Source organism: Hyperolius riggenbachi, chromosome 1 (assembly GCF_040937935.1).
Source record: "Hyperolius riggenbachi isolate aHypRig1 chromosome 1, aHypRig1.pri, whole genome shotgun sequence".
NCBI lineage: Eukaryota > Metazoa > Chordata > Amphibia > Anura > Hyperoliidae > Hyperolius > Hyperolius riggenbachi.
In genome coordinates this window covers 582,227,675-582,245,181 of record NC_090646.1, presented here as the reverse complement: position 1 = coordinate 582,245,181, position 17,507 = coordinate 582,227,675, and the positions used below count along the sequence as shown (strand labels likewise).

At 45.5% G+C, this 17,507-nt stretch overlaps 1 protein-coding gene across 1 annotated transcript in view; it reads left to right on the top strand.

The window, feature by feature from the left end:
• The window catches only part of ZNF366 (zinc finger protein 366), a 36,396-nt gene extending 19,926 nt beyond the window's left edge, over positions 1-16,470 (top strand). The window contains exons 3-5 of the mRNA XM_068248274.1: positions 2,338-2,529; positions 11,844-12,018; positions 15,476-16,470. Coding sequence (XP_068104375.1) covers positions 2,338-2,529; positions 11,844-12,018; positions 15,476-15,897 — 789 coding nt within the window. The 3' untranslated portion in view covers positions 15,898-16,470. The remainder of the gene's footprint in view (positions 1-2,337; positions 2,530-11,843; positions 12,019-15,475) is intronic.
• The last annotated feature ends 1,037 nt before the right edge of the window (positions 16,471-17,507 follow it).

The window sequence follows — 17,507 nt, the reverse complement described above, 5'->3', positions numbered from 1 at the left end:
TCGCATCACTTCATAGTGGAAACGGGCCCATACACTTCTGCATCTCCCGACGTCACTTGGAAGTGACAAGAACGGCAGTGGAAGTGATGCGATGTAGCAAGGTAGCCGCATTTGCATCACTTCAGCAATGGAAAAGGGCTCTAAGTGTTTCCAACCACACAGATACCATGAGGCTGTTAATTAATGATTAATGCTGCAGAGGTTGCGACCGTATCGGGGCCCTTGGGCCAAAGGGGTCCTGAAGGGCCCTCCCTCAACTGCAGTATTAGCTCTCTATTGGTCCTGTGCTCATCATAATAATCACTTCTATTGATGCTTTGAATAATGGTAATCATTAACAAACTGTCCCCCATCCCCTTCTTGCACCTCTGACACTGTAGTTGCCATTGGCAGGTTTTGGTGTGCCGTGTCAATTGTTATGTAAAGAGTGCTTGGGGGCCCCCATGCAAAACTTGCATCGGGGCCCACAGCTCCGTAGCCACGCCACTGGTGTGATGTCAGCGCCTGACAGAGGTCCTGACATCACACTGTGGGAGCCTTGTTGCATTGTGGGAAATAACAGCTGTTTCCAACTGCCCAAAAAAGCAAGCAGTATCTCCTTCCATTGACATCACCTGCCAGCAGTAAAAATGTCACCATGTGATAATTAGTATGGTAATTCAGGGAGAGGAAAGATTTTACAATGAGCAAACACTGACTAAATCATTAATACATAATTATCGTAAAAATTAAGCACTTTTTTATTACATTATTTTCACTGGAGTTCCTCTTTAAACCACCCAAGTCATCTGCCCATGTGAACTAACTTACGTTATTTTAAATAACTTTTGAAATTTCAACAAAATTGGAGATGAGGCATAATGTGCTAATCTGAACTCTCATACTTTAAAGCAGCAGGGACAGCCATATTATCCCTGAAAAACAACAACACATAAATAAGTAGATGAATACTTGTTCTACTTATAAACATATGCAAGGGTGCAGCTAAGGTTTTGGTGTCCCCAAGCAGCCCATAATTTGGGGCACCCTCCCTGCAGGGACCAGCACACGAAGCGCACTGCGGTGGAAAAGTGGCCATCGCTATAACATGATGTTGGTGGAGCCAAATACTATACTAGCAAAATACAGGTATTCCCTAGTTAACAAATGAGATAGGGACTGTAGGTCCATTCTTAACCTGAATCCGTTCTCTTTTGCCCCCCTCTGGTCTCCCTCTGTGTCACCTCAGTTTGTGCCTCTTTTGTTCCCCCCTGCAGTATAGGTATCCAGGCATAGGTGTCCCCAGTATAGGTAGCCAGGTTTAGGTGGTGCCCCCAGTATAGATAGCGAGCTATAGGTGTTCCAGTATAGGTAGCCAGGTACAGGTGGAGCCCCAGTATAGGTAGCGAGCTATAGGTGCCCAGTATAGGTAGCCAGGTACAGGTGGAGCCCCAGTATAGGTAGCGAGCTATAGGTGCCCAGTATAGGTAGCCAGGTACAGATGCTTCCAGCAGTATAGGTAGAAAGCTATAGGTGCCCAGTATAGGTAGCCAGGTACAGGTGGAGCCCCAATATAGGTAGCGAGCTATAGGTGCAGTATAGGTAGTATAGGTGTAGGTATAGGTAGTCATGTAGAAACTTACATCAGCAACTCCTCTCACAGCGCTTTCCTCCCTCTCTCCTGTAGCCTGGCCCGGCTTCGCTCCTACCGCCATGGTTACCATGGAGACCCGACTTGCACCCGGGCTCGGCAACAAGAGAGAGCGAGGAGAGCGCGGTGAGAGGAGACGCCAATGGAATGCTGGTAAGTTGCGGGCGCCGTGCAGAGCACAGGGCAGGCCGAAGGGCAGAAAGTGAGGCCCAAAGCGGGGGCGTGCCTTGCTTGTACATTGGCAGCGCCCCTCAACATTATTGTACTGTCCACGTTTTGATTTCAGTTAATGTTATATGGAAAATAAAGAGAAATCTGTTTCAGGCAATTTCCTTCTTTACTGCCTCTGACTGAAGCCATTCCCTTACTCTCTTTTTCTCCTAGAAACTGCACTGTCATATCTAGCTTGCTTTGTAAATACATGTGAGCACAGAATAGATTGTATTTCAAAAGCTTCTGCAGAGGGGTGAGGTGTATTTCTTTTCTCATCCTCATGTCACACTGAACTGCCCTCAGCCAATTATTGAGGAGTAAGAATGTGGGAGGGGAGATAACAATCTTCACTTTCCCCGGCAATGTACCAGAAAAGAGCCAGGCTGACTGAGATAAGATTTATAACAGCAGAAACATTTCTGATTATATTGGAATGCTTGCAATGCAGGGTCAGGTTGTAGACTGCATAAATGTATTTTAATTTTTGAATTTAGGGTGTGAAAGAGCATAAGTGTGGGATATGTGGCAGAGAGTTCACCCTCCTGGCCAATATGAAGAGGCACATCCTGATCCACACCAACATCCGAGCCTACCAGTGCCATCTGTGCTTCAAGAGCTTCGTCCAGAAACAGACACTCAAGGCACACATGATTGTCCACTCTGATATCAAGCCATTCAAATGCAAGGTGAGAGGGCATTTATTTTGTGCAAGGGCATTGTTACTTGTAGCCATAGCACACAATGCGATAGCTATGGAATCCAGCAGTATATGGACCCAGCTCTACTCAAAGGAGAACTCCACCCAATGCATGGTGTGAATTACGGTCATATATTCCCCAGTCAATGCTGTGCAAAGATTCCTGCAGTTTTAATGAGATCCTAATAATTCTGTCTTGCGTGCAGATTGTATGCTTGGTATTGGGACGTTTAAATGCATCTTCTGTTAGTTTTGGATAAGCCCATTCCCAATGCTGGATTTGCATTAAATATGAATGAAAGCTGGAATTATTAGCATCTCCAGAGTAGAGTTGGGCCGAACGGTTCGCCTGCGAACGGTTCCATGCGAACTTCCGTGGTTCGCGTTCGCGTCCCGCAGGCGAACCTTTGCGGAAGTTCGGTTCGCCCCATAATGCACATGGAGGGTCAACTTTGACCCTCTACATCACAGTCAGCAGGCCCAGTGTAGCCAATTAGGCTACACTAGCCCCTGGAGCCCCACCCCCCTTATATAAGGCAGGCAGCGGCGGCCATTACGGTCACTCGTGTGCCTGCATTAGTGAGAGTAGGGCGAGCTGCTGCAGACTGTCTCTCATTGGGAAAGATTAGTTAGGCTTAGCTTGTTCCTGGCTGCATACCTGTTCTGTGAACCCACCACTGCATACCTGTACTGTGAACCCACCACTGCATACCTGTTCAGTGAACCCACCGCTGCATACCTGTTCTGTGAACCCACCACTGCATACCTGTACTGTGAACCCACCACTGCATACCTGTACTGTGAACCCACCACTGCATACCTGTTCAGTGAACCCACCACTGCATACCTGTTCAGTTAACCTGCCACTGCATACCTGTTCTGTGAACCCACCACTGCATACCTGTTCTGTTCAGTGGACCCGCTACTGTATACCTGTTCTGTTAAGTGAACCCGCCACTGCATACCTGTTCTGTTCAGTGAACCTGCCACTGTATACCTGTACTGTTCAGTGGACCCGCTACTGCATACCTGTTCTGTTCAGTGAACCCGCCACTGCATACCTGTTGTGTTCAGTGAACCCGCCACTGTATACCTGTTCTGTTCAGTGGACCCGCTACTGTATACCTGTTCTGTTCAGTGAACCCGCCACTGCATACCTGTTGTGTTCAGTGAACCCGCCACTGTATACCTGTACTGTTTGATCAGCTGGACAGTCACTGTTCTGTCATTCAGCTACATCAGCCAGGCGACCAGCCACCAAAACCTGCACTCTCGCCATGGTGCGCACCAGTCCAGCACGGCCGTCACTACACAAATAGCTGTTTGCGGTGCGTTGCACGGTGAGTTTGGTGTGTCAGTGTGAAGCAGTACCTTAATTACACTCCCTGATTGATGTATACACATGCAAGATGTTTTAAAGCACTTTAGGCCTGTCATTTAGCATTCAATGTGATTTCTGCCCTTAAAACGCTGCTTTGCGTCAAATCCAGATTTTTAGCGGGGACTTTTGGCGTGTATCCCACTCCGCCATGCCCCCCTCCAGGTGTTAGACCCCTTGAAACATCTTTTCCATCACTTTTGTGGCCAGCATAATTTTTTTTTTTCAAAGTTCGCATCCCCATTGAAGTCTATTGCGGTTCGTGAACTTTAACGCGAACCGAACGTTACGCGAAAGTTCGCGAACCCGGTTCGCGAACCTAAAATCGGAGGTTCGGCCCAACTCTACTCCAGAGCTCATAACAGTCATGATTTGGTGAGACTGTCCTGAATTTGCATGCCCCACCCGCAGTCCTGCCCCCCCTCCCCCCAGCAGCTACTGTCCCGACCATTTTCTTACACAGTGGAGCAGTTAGCCCCACCTCCTGCATGTCCCATGTCCTCCTCATAGTTTGTCCCAGCATTCCAATGCCCCCCTCATATTGTCCCCCACGGTTCCATTGTACCCCGTAGTGAATTTCAACTTCCCAATGCCATTTACAGTATGTGTCATCTTTCCAGCTTCTTCCGCAAACCAAAGACACTGTCTTTTATTACTTTTAACCTCAAATAATGTGGTAGGTCTTATTTTTGGGGAGGGCTTATCATTTTGGTCCTCAGTGGCAACCCCCAGCCCAGTAAAGCCCTTCCCTTCCTCCCTCCCTGTTACCAGAGGGGACCTGGTCCACAATGGCAGCCCCCTGCCCCCTGCCCAGGACATTGGGCAGCCAGCTAGGTCTTATTGTAAGGATGTCTAATATTTCAAGCATGCTTGAGATATAAGCTAGGCCTTGTTTTTGGGGGAGGTCCTATGTTCGGGTAAACACGGTGTTACAATTCCCCTGTAACTGTCCTGAATCTAAGGGGTGCTTATGGCATCCTGGTGCCTCCTTTATACTCTTCATTGTGCTGATATTGGGGAGCACCTGGATCCTTTTCTGCCAAAGCAGCAGTGGGGCAGGTAAATATTAAACTGCACTACTCTGTAGAAGGGGGCAGAGGGCCCCCTACTCCCCCCCCCCCCTTTGCTATATTTATGCCACTTAGTTTGAGATTGTTCAATAAATGTTAAATCCTAATAAACAATTTGGCCCGCGACTTAGACTTGGCTTTAGATGTTGGCCCCTTGATGGAGTTTGACACCCCTGCTATATAAATACTAAATAATAATAATATGTATCTCGGTAGAGGGAAGCCTCTGGAGGGCTTCCCACATCTTCCTCCCGACCACGGATCCAGCGCTGGGACCCCGAGAAGCATTATGCCTGCACAGTAGTAGCATGGAGCCACTGGGCTTTGGCAGAAAAAGCACTTTTTCCCATCAAGTAAACTTTATATCAAGCCTGGAATTGAAAAGACCCCAGTACGATTGTGTTTAAAAATCACAGGGTAGTATTCATCAGCATGGAGTACCCTTTATTATTATTATTTAGTATTTATATGGTGCTGACATCTTCTGCAGCGCTGTACAGAGTATATATTGTCTTGTCACTTAACTGTCCCTCAGAGGGGCTCAGAATCTAGTCCATACCATAGTCACGTATCTATGTATGTATCGTGTAGTGCATGTATCGTATTCTAGGGCCAATTTTGGGGGAAGCCAATTAACTTTTCTGTATGTTTTTGGGATGTGGGAGGGAACCGGAGTGCCTGGAGGAAACCCACACAGACACAGGGAGAACATACAAACTCTGTGCAGATAGTGCCCTGGCTGGGATTCGAACCGGGGACCCTGCGCTGCAAGTCGAGAGTGCTACTAACCAGTACACCACTTCTATTTAATTGTTTTTCCATCTGCCTACATTTCTGTGTACCACAGACATCAGTGATTCCCTCCTGCTGTACAGACGATGGAACACATACTAATAAATTACAGCGCAGTAACAAAGTGTTTCCTTCCTAATTCTCCTCAGAACAGCTTGTGCCTTAGCGCTGCCTGTGTCCCCTGATGTCTAGTGACCATTACTGCTTACAGGGGAACACAGAGGAGCCTCCAGTTCCCAAGTCACACTTGTCTGGTGAGGCGATAACACTCCATTTGTCAGACTCTGCATGTTCTGCTTTCATCTTCAATAATGGAGAGAGAACAAATGAAATATGTTTTGGCTTTAGAGCACCCCCTGCCAACATGGCACAGAACTCAAAGCGAAGTAGGTGGCGTTGACTTTCTTTATCTGGCCTGTGTTCAGCAGGATTAAGGCAATGACCAGATAGCAGCATTTTGGCATACAGCTCCTCCTCAGGAGAAGGAAGGATATAAGGCACTGAACTGCCTTCATAACAATGGCTCGCATGTCTCCCGGGATTGCCTTGCACACAGATTTCATCTTGCTTTCTCTTATACTTCTCGAAGCTTCCTGTTTTCTCACGGTCCATTTTGGACAGTTTACAGTCATTTTCATTCTGGGTTTCTCTCTCTGGCACTCTAAGGAAAGAAACACCCTTCTTCTGAGGGAAGACGGCCCAGCGGCAGCCTTTGTAACTCTCTGCAGGCCTCTGGTTTTTATTGCTTGGTTCTCAAAGGGAATGTGAAGGGAAGAATGGTGTTGTGCAGAGCGTTGATGTCAGGTGCCTGCCGATGTGCTACATAACATTCCTTGCATGTCTGTCTGTGCTTTTTCTTTTATTACTTTTTCCTTGTCCTTTTTTTTTTTTTTTTTTGTACTTAGGGCACTGAACAATGTTGAACTTAGAAAATATGCTGTTCATTGCCCTCTAATGCACATGTGTCAAACTCCAGGCCTGGAGGGACAGATCCATGCCAGTGTTTAGGATGGACAGAGAAATGGAGAAGTGTGTTCTACCTGATGGACCACACCTTTCCTGATTCAGTCCCATCAATTAATTTTAGCTGTTTCAAAAATGTGTGAGGACCTCGGCCCTCGTAGGACTGGTTTGACATCCCCGCTCTAATGGATGGTGCTGTTTTATGCAGGTCACACTTCCCACTATAATATAGAAGTTTTGAATCTTGATGATACCATTATTGGCTAACTTTAAAAAATAAGAGTAAGCTTTCAGCTCTGCAACCATCGTCAGACCTCAATCCTGTTTGCTTACAAGATGTTGGAACAGACACAGCTATATACATGCAAATTAATGAGCTTGTCCACAATGGAGGTGCGCTTAGCTTTACTCAAATAACACAATGCTAAACAACAAAGTGCACATGCAAAAAGAGACCAATCTGGTATTAGGTATGTCCCAAAAGGTAAGTAGGTCCGTGACACAGGTTTGCCACAATTAGTGAATCACCACCACCACATCCTCAAGGTGGAACACTTTCCCTTATGTACTGACCCTCTATGAGACTGGGAGACTGCTCTATGAGACTCCTCTTCAGATCTTAATTTGGGGTGTTCATGTGCAGTTCACCGTAGAAAATATAAGCCAACAGCCTCCATAGTGTAAAACCATAAATTAAAGGCACCCTGAACTGAGAAAATAAACAATATGGACCTACCTGGGGCTTCCTTCAGCCCCCCGTAGCCCACAAGTTCCCTCCGTGTCCTGTCGGTCCTCTCCATGGTCCTGCTGGCAGCTCCATTAACCCGCGTCTTTGGCCGAAGTCGATCACGTACCCATCGGCGTAAGCCTCCTGTGCATGCTTGGTTCAGTCTTCTTGGGCATGTGCCAATGAGTGCGTGATTGACTTCAGCTGAAGTCGCTGGGTTAACGGAGCTGCCAGCGGGACCAGGGAGGGGACCCAGAAGACACAGAGGGACCTCACGGACTACAGGGGGCTGAAGGAAGATCCAGGTAAGTCCATATTCCGATTATTTTCTCAGTTCAGGGTCCCTTTAAAATTAAGATTAAACACTCACATGCTAGAATCTATAAAACACGCTCAGAGCTTTTACGGGTTCAACCTTGATTGTGAGCCATCTGGGTGGCTTTCAGGTGCATCGTACCGCCCGCTGGATTCCAGAGATAGTGCGCCGCGCACCCTTACTTCCTTGTTCCACGTCTGCGTGTCCTGGCCCCAGAGCCGGGACAAGGTCCTCCAGCAGCCAAGGCTGAGACACCAAAGTACACCCCTCCTTCCCTCCCACCCCAGCCGTCACACACTGATTGATATTAGAGTAAGAGGTGCCCCAGGGCCACCAACCTCCCCTAACACCTTAATCTCTAGTTATCTGGCTTGCAGTCACTGCCATGTATCCCATTTTCTTATTTCTCTCTGCTTCAAACAGTAGGGGAATGATAGCTGAGTCAGTTGTGCGCCCCCTCCTACACTGCGCCCTGAGGCTGGAGCCTTTCTTGCCTCCGCCTCGGCCCGGATTTCATCCCTTCCTGTGACTCCGCTTAGTATTGTACACTTCCCACTAACCACTATATAATATATTTTTGATTTTAATCCTCCCTTTTTAGAGATTAAATTAAATGTAATGGTGTAGAGGTGCCAATTATATTTACACTTGTATCTGCACATGTGACTGTAACGATCAGTGTAACACAGAGAGGATCTGATTACCGGTGATCTGCAGTATCACTGGGAATACAGATATATAGCAGATTATAGATGATCTACAGTATCACCGATAATCAGATATATAAGCTAACCTCTGGACACCTGAGTGCAACTGTAATACTTTGAGGATTGAGCCTCAGAACCAAGTTCCGTACGGCAGAGAGTACTGCACCAATGCAGATTCCTTCCGTAGACCTGGACTCTCCCGGGGGAGGAGTCAGGCTGAAGGTAGGAAGGACAGAACGGAGGCGACACCCAGGAGGGGGTGTCACTAACAGATCTAGGAACTGCCTCTAGCTGTGAGGTTAGTTCTCGAGGTCGGACAAACCAGGTCGTGTACACACGGACAGATAAAAGTACAGATTCAGAAGGCAGAGGCGGAGTCTAAAGTATAGGCAGGGTTCGGTAACAGGGTATCAGAAATATCGAGGTACAAAATCAAGAGGCAGATGCAGAGTCTAAGGACGAGCCGGGGTTCGGCAACCAGTATCAGAATGGCAAGGTACAGGATCAGAGTTCAGAAGAATAGTCAGGCAGGCAGAAGGTCATAACAGATAATCACAATCAAACTAGTACTTTAGACTATCTATAGAATCTAGCTAAGTGTAGGATTACAGCTCCAGCTGGTCCCGGCACACTTTAGGATCTGACTCAGGTCTGAGTGCTACCACATTGTGATCGCAACGCCAGACAACCAGCAACTGAACAGCCAGCACTATATATACACAAGAGCTGCCCAGCACCTCCCTCAGTGCTGGACCAATGAATGGTGCTGCAATTGTCAGCTGACCAGCCTGGTCAGCTGACCTACTTCTGACTGTTATATAAACCCTGCCTCGCTGCGCGCACACGCGTCATTCTGAACCTTGGTGGACTATCAGTCCCAGCCACACCAGTACTGTCTTGTAATGTATTTGCTGACCTGTGCGCGGGGATGGTCACACCGCTATCAGCACCGGCGGTGGCCTCCCCGTGCTGGGACAAACCACTCGCATCAGGCCTATGCGCGCTGTCCGACGCGGCGGTTTTTCTGCGTTCCGCTATGTCATGCGCAGAAAGAGCCGCCTCCCGCTGACTTACAGCGGCGGCTCTTCCGCGTTTCTTCACAGTGACAGATAAAGAAAGACATAAACAGATATACGTAGAAAATATGCCAAGGTACAAGCAATCGGAAATGTAAAAGTAACACAGAATTTTAGTCTTTCTCAGTTGTCTGGAAAAGACAACCTCTCCATTATAGAGATTAAACAATGAAAGTAAGCAGTACTCATATAATACTTGTATCGAGTCTTTCAGCCCAGGGCTGGTTTTAGCACTAGGCACACTAGGCGCAAGACTTGAGGCTACAGTGTGCTAATAGGCGGCTTGTTGCGCAGTCCCATTCAATTCTCCCAACCAGCTCTCTATGAACCTAGCATGGATGTCAGCAAAGCTACAGGATGTGAGTGCAGAGACGCCAGGTAGGGGAAAGGAGGGGAAAGAGGTGATGGCTGGGTCCCCAAGAGAATGGGGCAGCCAGCATACTTGCAGTATGGTTCTGTTGGCTCACATTGATATTTGCAGCTTTGACGGAGAGTTTAGGGCACCAGAATGTCCGTGTCTGTATGCACCGGAGTCCTGGCGCAGTCTGTTCAAAAACAATACCGCTTAACGCCACAGATCCCGCGGATCCATTGCAGAGTGACAAGTGTGAACAGCTGCTATTTATAAAATAGGAGATGTTCACTGTCGGTTTGGCAATGAACGGTGAATGGACAGTCAGTTCTCAGGTCAAGTGGGAACAGAGCCTTAAAGGGGCACTATGGCGAAAAATTGTAAAATTTAAAATATGTGCAAACATATACATATAAGAAGTACGTTTTTTTCCAGAGTAAAACGAGCCATAAATTTCTTTTCTCCTATAATGCTGTAACTTACAGTAGGTAGTAGAAATCTGACAGAAGTGACAGGTTTTGGACTAGTCCATCTCTTCATGGGGCATGTAATCATCTTTACTACTGGCAGACATGAAAAAAACAGACAGCACCAATTGCCATTATCTATAACCACACCCCCTAGCAATGTGATAGGCTAAAAAATGTTTTATTTAATAGATATACATGTGCAAAGAGGGAGATACTGGTTGCTTGGCAGCTGGAAACAGCTGTTATTTCCCACAATGCAACAAGGCTCACGGACAGGAAACTGTCAGGACCTAGGTCCTGACATCAGACCCAGACCCCCCTGATGATCTATTTGGGAAACATTTTTCACGGTAATCGGGTTATCAGCTACTGATTGGGATGAAGTTCAATCCTTGATTATAGTTCCTCTTTAAATTCATTTCCAGCTAATTCTAATTCTAATAAAGATCCTATATACATTAGCCTGATGAAGGCCATACAAAGCCAAAAACTCTGGTGAAGCTCCACACCCACCTTACAGAGATCTGGACATATAGCATTAACGATACATCACTGCATTGTGGCATGGGCTTTTAAATCTTTTACAAGTATGCATGAAAAAAGGGCGCCATGAAAAAAGGGCCTAACTTGATAACGAAATGGTGCAGTTTTTTTAACAAAATTTGATAATGATAAACATAGTTGTCAAGCTTTGTTAATGATAATTACCGTTGTAAAAACAGACGAGAAATAATAATGAAAAGATATTAACGTCAAATATCTTTCCGTAATTCAACATTAGAGCTTAACCCAACCCTACCCTCACGCAGAACCCTCCCCTGGTGGCACCTAACACTAACTACCCCCTGGTGGTGCCTAATCCTAACCACCCCCACGCTGGTACCTAACCCTAACCACCCCTCCTGGTGTTGCCTAAAACTAACTGCCGCCTGGGTGGTGCCTAACCCTAACCACTCCCCCTGGTGGTGACTAGCCCTAACCACTCCCCCTGGTAGTGACTAACCCTAACCACTCCCTCTGCAGAAACACCCTTTTACACATAGTAACGATAATATCTATGATAACGTAAAATCTGTACATATAAACAAAATAATATGACAAAAACTATAACGTTGCAAGCTTCTAAAACGATAACATACTTCAAAAACTATAATGTTGTAATGTTGTTAACGCTATCTATCGCAGCGCCCTTTTTTCTGCTTCTTTCACCGTATTATCGATAATTGCATTAAAGTCTATGGCGGCGCTCTTTTCGTCCACCCTCAGCCGGCGCTCTTTTTTCCTGCTACCTTTTACAAGGATCTCACCTGAAACTACTTAGGTTGTTTTTTTTTTTGCATGATGGGCCACGGCTCATAATAAACTGAACAAGATTTAGATAACTGCGATGTTTAGAGATGTGTAACCATTTCTTCTATATAACACTTTACAACAGTGTTTGTGTTTCCACAGCTGTGTGGGAAGGAGTTTAACCGAATGCACAATCTAATGGGCCACATGCATCTCCATTCAGACAGCAAGCCTTACAAGTGCTTATACTGCTCCAGCAAATTCACCCTGAAAGGCAACCTCACCCGGCATATGAAGGTCAAACACGGAGTCACTGAAAGAGGATATCATTCTAAAGGTAAACAGCGGCTGCAATCCTGCTTCCATTATGGTGATCTTGTATGATAATATGGGGTGTACCAGAGTGCTGTCACTAGGCACTGGCACCTGGGTGTCTCTGCATAGCTGTGGATAATGGACCTGAGTGCTGTCACTAGGTACTAGCATTTGGGTATCTCTGCAAAACTGTGTGTAATGGACCAGAGTGCTGTCACTAGGTACTAGCAATTGGGCATCTCTGCAAAGCTGTGGGCTGTGGACCAGAGTACTATCTCTAGGCAATGGGACTTTGGCGTCTCTGCAAAGCTGTGTGCTACCTTTGCATAGCAATAGTGTATAGAGATGGTCAATGAGGGCTAGCCCAGACACCAAGAGCAATGCTAAGCGCTTTTTAAGACGTAGCGCTTCGAAAAGCGCTTGGCTAATGTATTTGAATGGGATAGATCACACCAGAGCGATGTGATTTTTTTTCCCAAACATAAACGCGAGTCCTGCAGCATTTTGGAAGAGATTCAGCCTCAATGTAAGTATAGTAAAAGTGGAAAATTGCTCTGAAAAATACTAGATCAGAGTGATTTTCTAAGCGTTTTTTTTTTTTGTTTTTTTAAAGCTGTTCACGTCCAGCTTAAACTGTAAGATTAAAAAAAAATTGCTACACCAAAATGCTCCAAAAATCGCTAGGCATACCTAAGAAATCAATAGGCACATGCCTATAATCGCTCTGAAAAATCGCTTAAAAAAAACGCTTAGCAATTGCGATTACACTAGCGATTTTTGGTGTGCATTGGCCCCAAGATGTAAAAAAAAAGAAAAATCAGACTTGCATGCATCTTAGAAGTGGGCCAATCAAATGGGCCTGAAGAGTCCTTGTTCCTATAGTGGTTGAGATGGAACCCTTGAAATGAAGGAGGGGCTTTGGCATCGCTCTGTTTTGGAGACAGGTCCCCCCCTTCTCTGGTAGCTGCAGAGAAACAAAAACATTTTAATCTGCTTTTCATGGACCTGATTGTATTAGGATTAAGGAAGAACATGCAGATTTTGTGGAATTTAGAAATTCAAGTTCAAATGCGGAATGTGGAATTCACAGAATTCCAACAATTTATTAAAAAACATTCCAAGCAAAATTATAACTTATTGTGAACATATTTTTAAACATTTGCACTAACCATATTTAACCTTCTGTTTTGCGTGAAAATATATTCAGAAATATGGAATTCCAATGGAAATTTTAGAATTTCGACACATTCAGAATTCAGCTGTACCAACCATTCTACTAATACACTGAACTGTGAAAGCAGGACTACAGTCACCACATACGTGTTTATAAAGAAATGTCCTCAATTTCCTGTAGCATAAAATAGCTAGAAAAGTATTTTTTGTATTGAAACTATTAAGTCTTTCCTTCTCGATGGTCTGTAGTCACATGACTATGCCTACAGGAAGCTGCTGACACAGATGAATGCTGCAAGAGAATTCAACTATCTTTTAGTATTTTCCTCCAAGCATGCATTACATTACGCTTGTGAAGTCCTAAAGCTCTCGTCTTCAGGCTGACATATTAACAAAATGTTATAAGTACAGTTGTGTAGTTAGAAGGTCTAGCAGATTAGATAAAAGTTGAATGTGTTGTAGGTAGGTTTTCACTTTACATAAGGCTAAGTTCACAGTAGGGGATTGCAGTGCGTCGTAATGGCCACATTGTAATGCAAACTATCGCATTGCGATACAAGAGCAATGCCATGTTTACAGTGCAGCCATTACGTGTGCGTTCTGTCAGAGTGTAGCACCCCAATACACTGCATGCAGTGCTCTTACCCCATGACGCCCGTGTTAACAGTACAGTGAAGTATACTTTTCATTCGCTGTGCTGCTTTCCCGATTCGTTGTATTGCATTCCTGCTGTCACAGGGAACGCAATGCAACTTCCACTGTGAACCTTACTTTAGAGTTGGTAAATTTTGATGTGTGGCAGTTCAAAATCTGATTGTGTATGGCCAATTTTTAAGCTGCTGGTCAATGGTTGTGCATTACTGGTGCAGGACAATCTTTTGTCTGAAACAAGGAAATATAAAATAGTTGCACACATGTAGCTTATAGTTTCCTATCCTGTAGAGATTAAATTACTAAACAACCCTTTAATTGAATCTCTACAAATTATGATTAAAGGCACATTGTACTTTAGTTTGGTTACCTTGAAAATGTAAATTGAAAAGCTGAGCTACTCCTCACTGATCACAAAGGCTCATACACACGCTTGATTTAAGTCAGCTGAAGCGGCCGATAACGATCGTCTAAGTCGATAGTCCAACATGTGTACCGCAGCCCCCAACCCGCGAGCTATCCACACGGCAGGTCAACTCACCCAACCAACTTCGTTGTTCATGCTGCCCACCTTGTGACATCACACATGCTCCATTACCCCCCCCCCCCCCCCCCCACCCGCAAAGCAACAGAACGAGCTGTCTCTACTGGCCAGATCAGCTATGTCACCTAAGGGAATTGGATCCCGATCCCTGATGGGCGACGTAAGTCAAAGGTGTATACGCACCTTAACAGACACTGTCAAAACTGCGAGTGTCGCTAGTCCCAGTCGAGTGGTTTGCACAAGTGTCCAAAATAAGCAACAGTAGTTTGTGGCATGTGCAGCTAATTATCCATGCAAGGAGTGGAGTGCAACTGTGCCGTCTGTACCGAAAACTAGTGCAAAACAGTGTACGGATTCCAGACTATAAATGTAGTGCAACGTAGGCTTACAGTCAGTTGTGGAATATTGTAATTAGCTTCAAATTGCATTGGACATTTTCATAGCATGACACTACAAAAAAACATCTTTGCAGAATTGATTGTTTATAGCAAATATTTAGCAAGAAATTACATTTAGTGATTTGCTAGTTTCAGCGTACAGTTCCCTCATTTAGTTAATGAGAATGTTAAGATATTTTTTTGATTGTCACTCATCTCTCTAGTATGGTGGGTACATTCATTTTTAGTCACAACCATTTTGACTTTTTGGAAAATAATTACAATACCGTACCTCACAACTTTTTGAGATAAGAAAGAGGGACACTTAAGCCACTCCTCTAATCACGCCCCCGGCACACCCCTTGTCACGCATACCATAAAGATTTCATAGGAAAAGTATGTTGTTTTATAATTCAAACCACACTGTTCCTCTCTATCCTGATTCATTTTCCTTCATATTAACATTTGAAAATAAAAGATATATCAATTTAAAGGACAGGAATAAAGTTTAGAGTCAATGGAACACATTGTTCAGTACAAAAATACATATATTTACACAGATCGTTACATCAGTTCTGAAAGAGGGACAAATGAGGAAGAAAGAGGGACAGAGGGACTTTGTTCCCAAAGAGGGACTGTCCCTCCAAAAGAGGGACAGATGGGAGCTATGCAATACAAAATGTGAATGACTTCAATATAAAACCCCTGATGATTCCATCTGTTTCTATCTCTAGGTCTGAGTAGAGGAAGAGCAAGCCTCTCCCAATCAATTGTCCTGCGCAGTGTGGAACAAAACGAGCCTTTTGACTTGTCCAGAAATCGAAGAGTTAAAGAGACATGTCACATGTCAGATGGGGACAGTATAAAGGGTGGTTCCTCACAAGATGAGGAGGAGGAGCCAACGGACACTCAGGAAATATATGAGGAAGCCATCCCCTCTGACTCAGAAGATGACCCTGAGGAACATCAAAGCACCATGAAGAGGAGTTATGAGAAAGAGAAGCATGATCTACAGACACAAGGAGTAACAGAAAGGACAAATCCAAATCACAGAGTGAAAGAAGAAGTAACTCCTAATCAACATAAAGAAAGTTCTGGATTACCTGTTTCTGATTACTTGTATTTCAAAAACAGAAACACTAAACAACCTACATGACTACTGAAAGCATAAAGCGAGGTCTGACAAAACCTGGACTCGATCTGCTTAGAACAGTCTAAGGGCCAGTGCACACCAAAAACCTCTAGCACAGGGGTCCCCAACCTTTTTGAGCCCGGGGCCCACTATCCCGACCAAAATTTTCTCCGGGGCCCCCCTGGGGGCGGGGGGGGGTGAGTGGGCATGGCTAGTGTGACGGCGGCAGCAGCCCCCCCCCCCCTTTTTTCCCAGATTCCACAGTATAGCAAGTACAGTTTCCACAGTATAGCAAGTACAGTTAGCCCAGTATAGCAAGTGCAGTTACCACACTATAGCAAGTACAGTTAGCCTAGTATAGCAAGTATAGTTACCACAGTATAGCAAGTACAGTTACCACAGTATAGCAAGTACAGTTACCACAGTATAGCAAGTACAGTTACCACAGTATAGCAAGTACAGTTAAGACAGTATAGCAAGTATAGCTACCCCAGTATAGCCAGTAGTTACCCCAGTATAGCAAGTACAGTTAGCCTAGTATAGCAAGTACAGTTAGCCTAGTATAGCAAGTATAGCTACCCCAGTATAGCCAGTAGTTACCCCAGTATAGCAAGTACAGTTAGACTAGTATAGCAAGTATAGCTACCCCAGTATAGCAAGTACAGTTACCACAGTATAGCAAGTACAGTTAGCCTAGTATAGCAAGTATAGTTACCCCAGTATAGCTAGTACAGTTACCACAGTATAGCAAGTACAGTTAGCCTAGTATAGCAAGTATATTTACCCCAGTATAGCTAGTACAGTTACCACAGTATAGCAAGTATAGTTAGCCCAGAATAGCAAGTATAGTTAGCCCAGAATAGCAAGTATAGTTAGCCCAGTATAGCCAGTATAGTTAGCCCAGAATAGCCAGTATAGTTAGCTCAGAATAGCAAGTATAGTTAGCTCAGAATAGCAAGTATAGTTAGCTCAGAATAGCAAGTATAGTTAGCCCAGAATAGAAAGTATAGTTAGCCCAGTATGGCAAGTATAGTTATCCCAGAATAGCAAGTATAGTTAGCCCAGTATCGCTGCCCCAGTGTCGCCAGTACAGTTAGCCCAGTGTAGCCTCTCCTCTCCCCCGCACAGCCCCCATGTGGCCGCCGCTCCTGTTACCTTACGAGCGGGCGGTCGCTTCCTTGTATTCCCCATAGCTCCTCTCCTCTTGCAGCACCTCGTATCACAGCAGCGCTTCCCGCGCGGCTGCTGTAAGGAAGGGTAGGAAATAGGGCAGCGGCTTCCTGTAGCGGCGATCGCCGTTACCATGGGAACACTGCCCGCCTCCTTCCCTCCTTACAGCATGCGCACAGCAAGCGCTGCTGTAATACGAGATGCTTCAAAGAGGAGAGGGGCTATGGGGAATATAAGGAAAAAAGCGGCCGTCCGCTCATAAGGTATCAGGAACGGCGGCCGCTGGGGGGAGAGGGAGAAAGGCCAGATCCGCCGCAGCCCCCCAGAAATCTGCCCACGGACCCCCAGGGGGCCGCGGCCCCCAGGTTGGGGACCTCTGCTCTAGCAGATCTGCAAAACACTAGAGGTTTTTGAAGCAGATTTTCAGAGCGATTCTAGGCATGTTTAGAGAGATTTTCCAAACA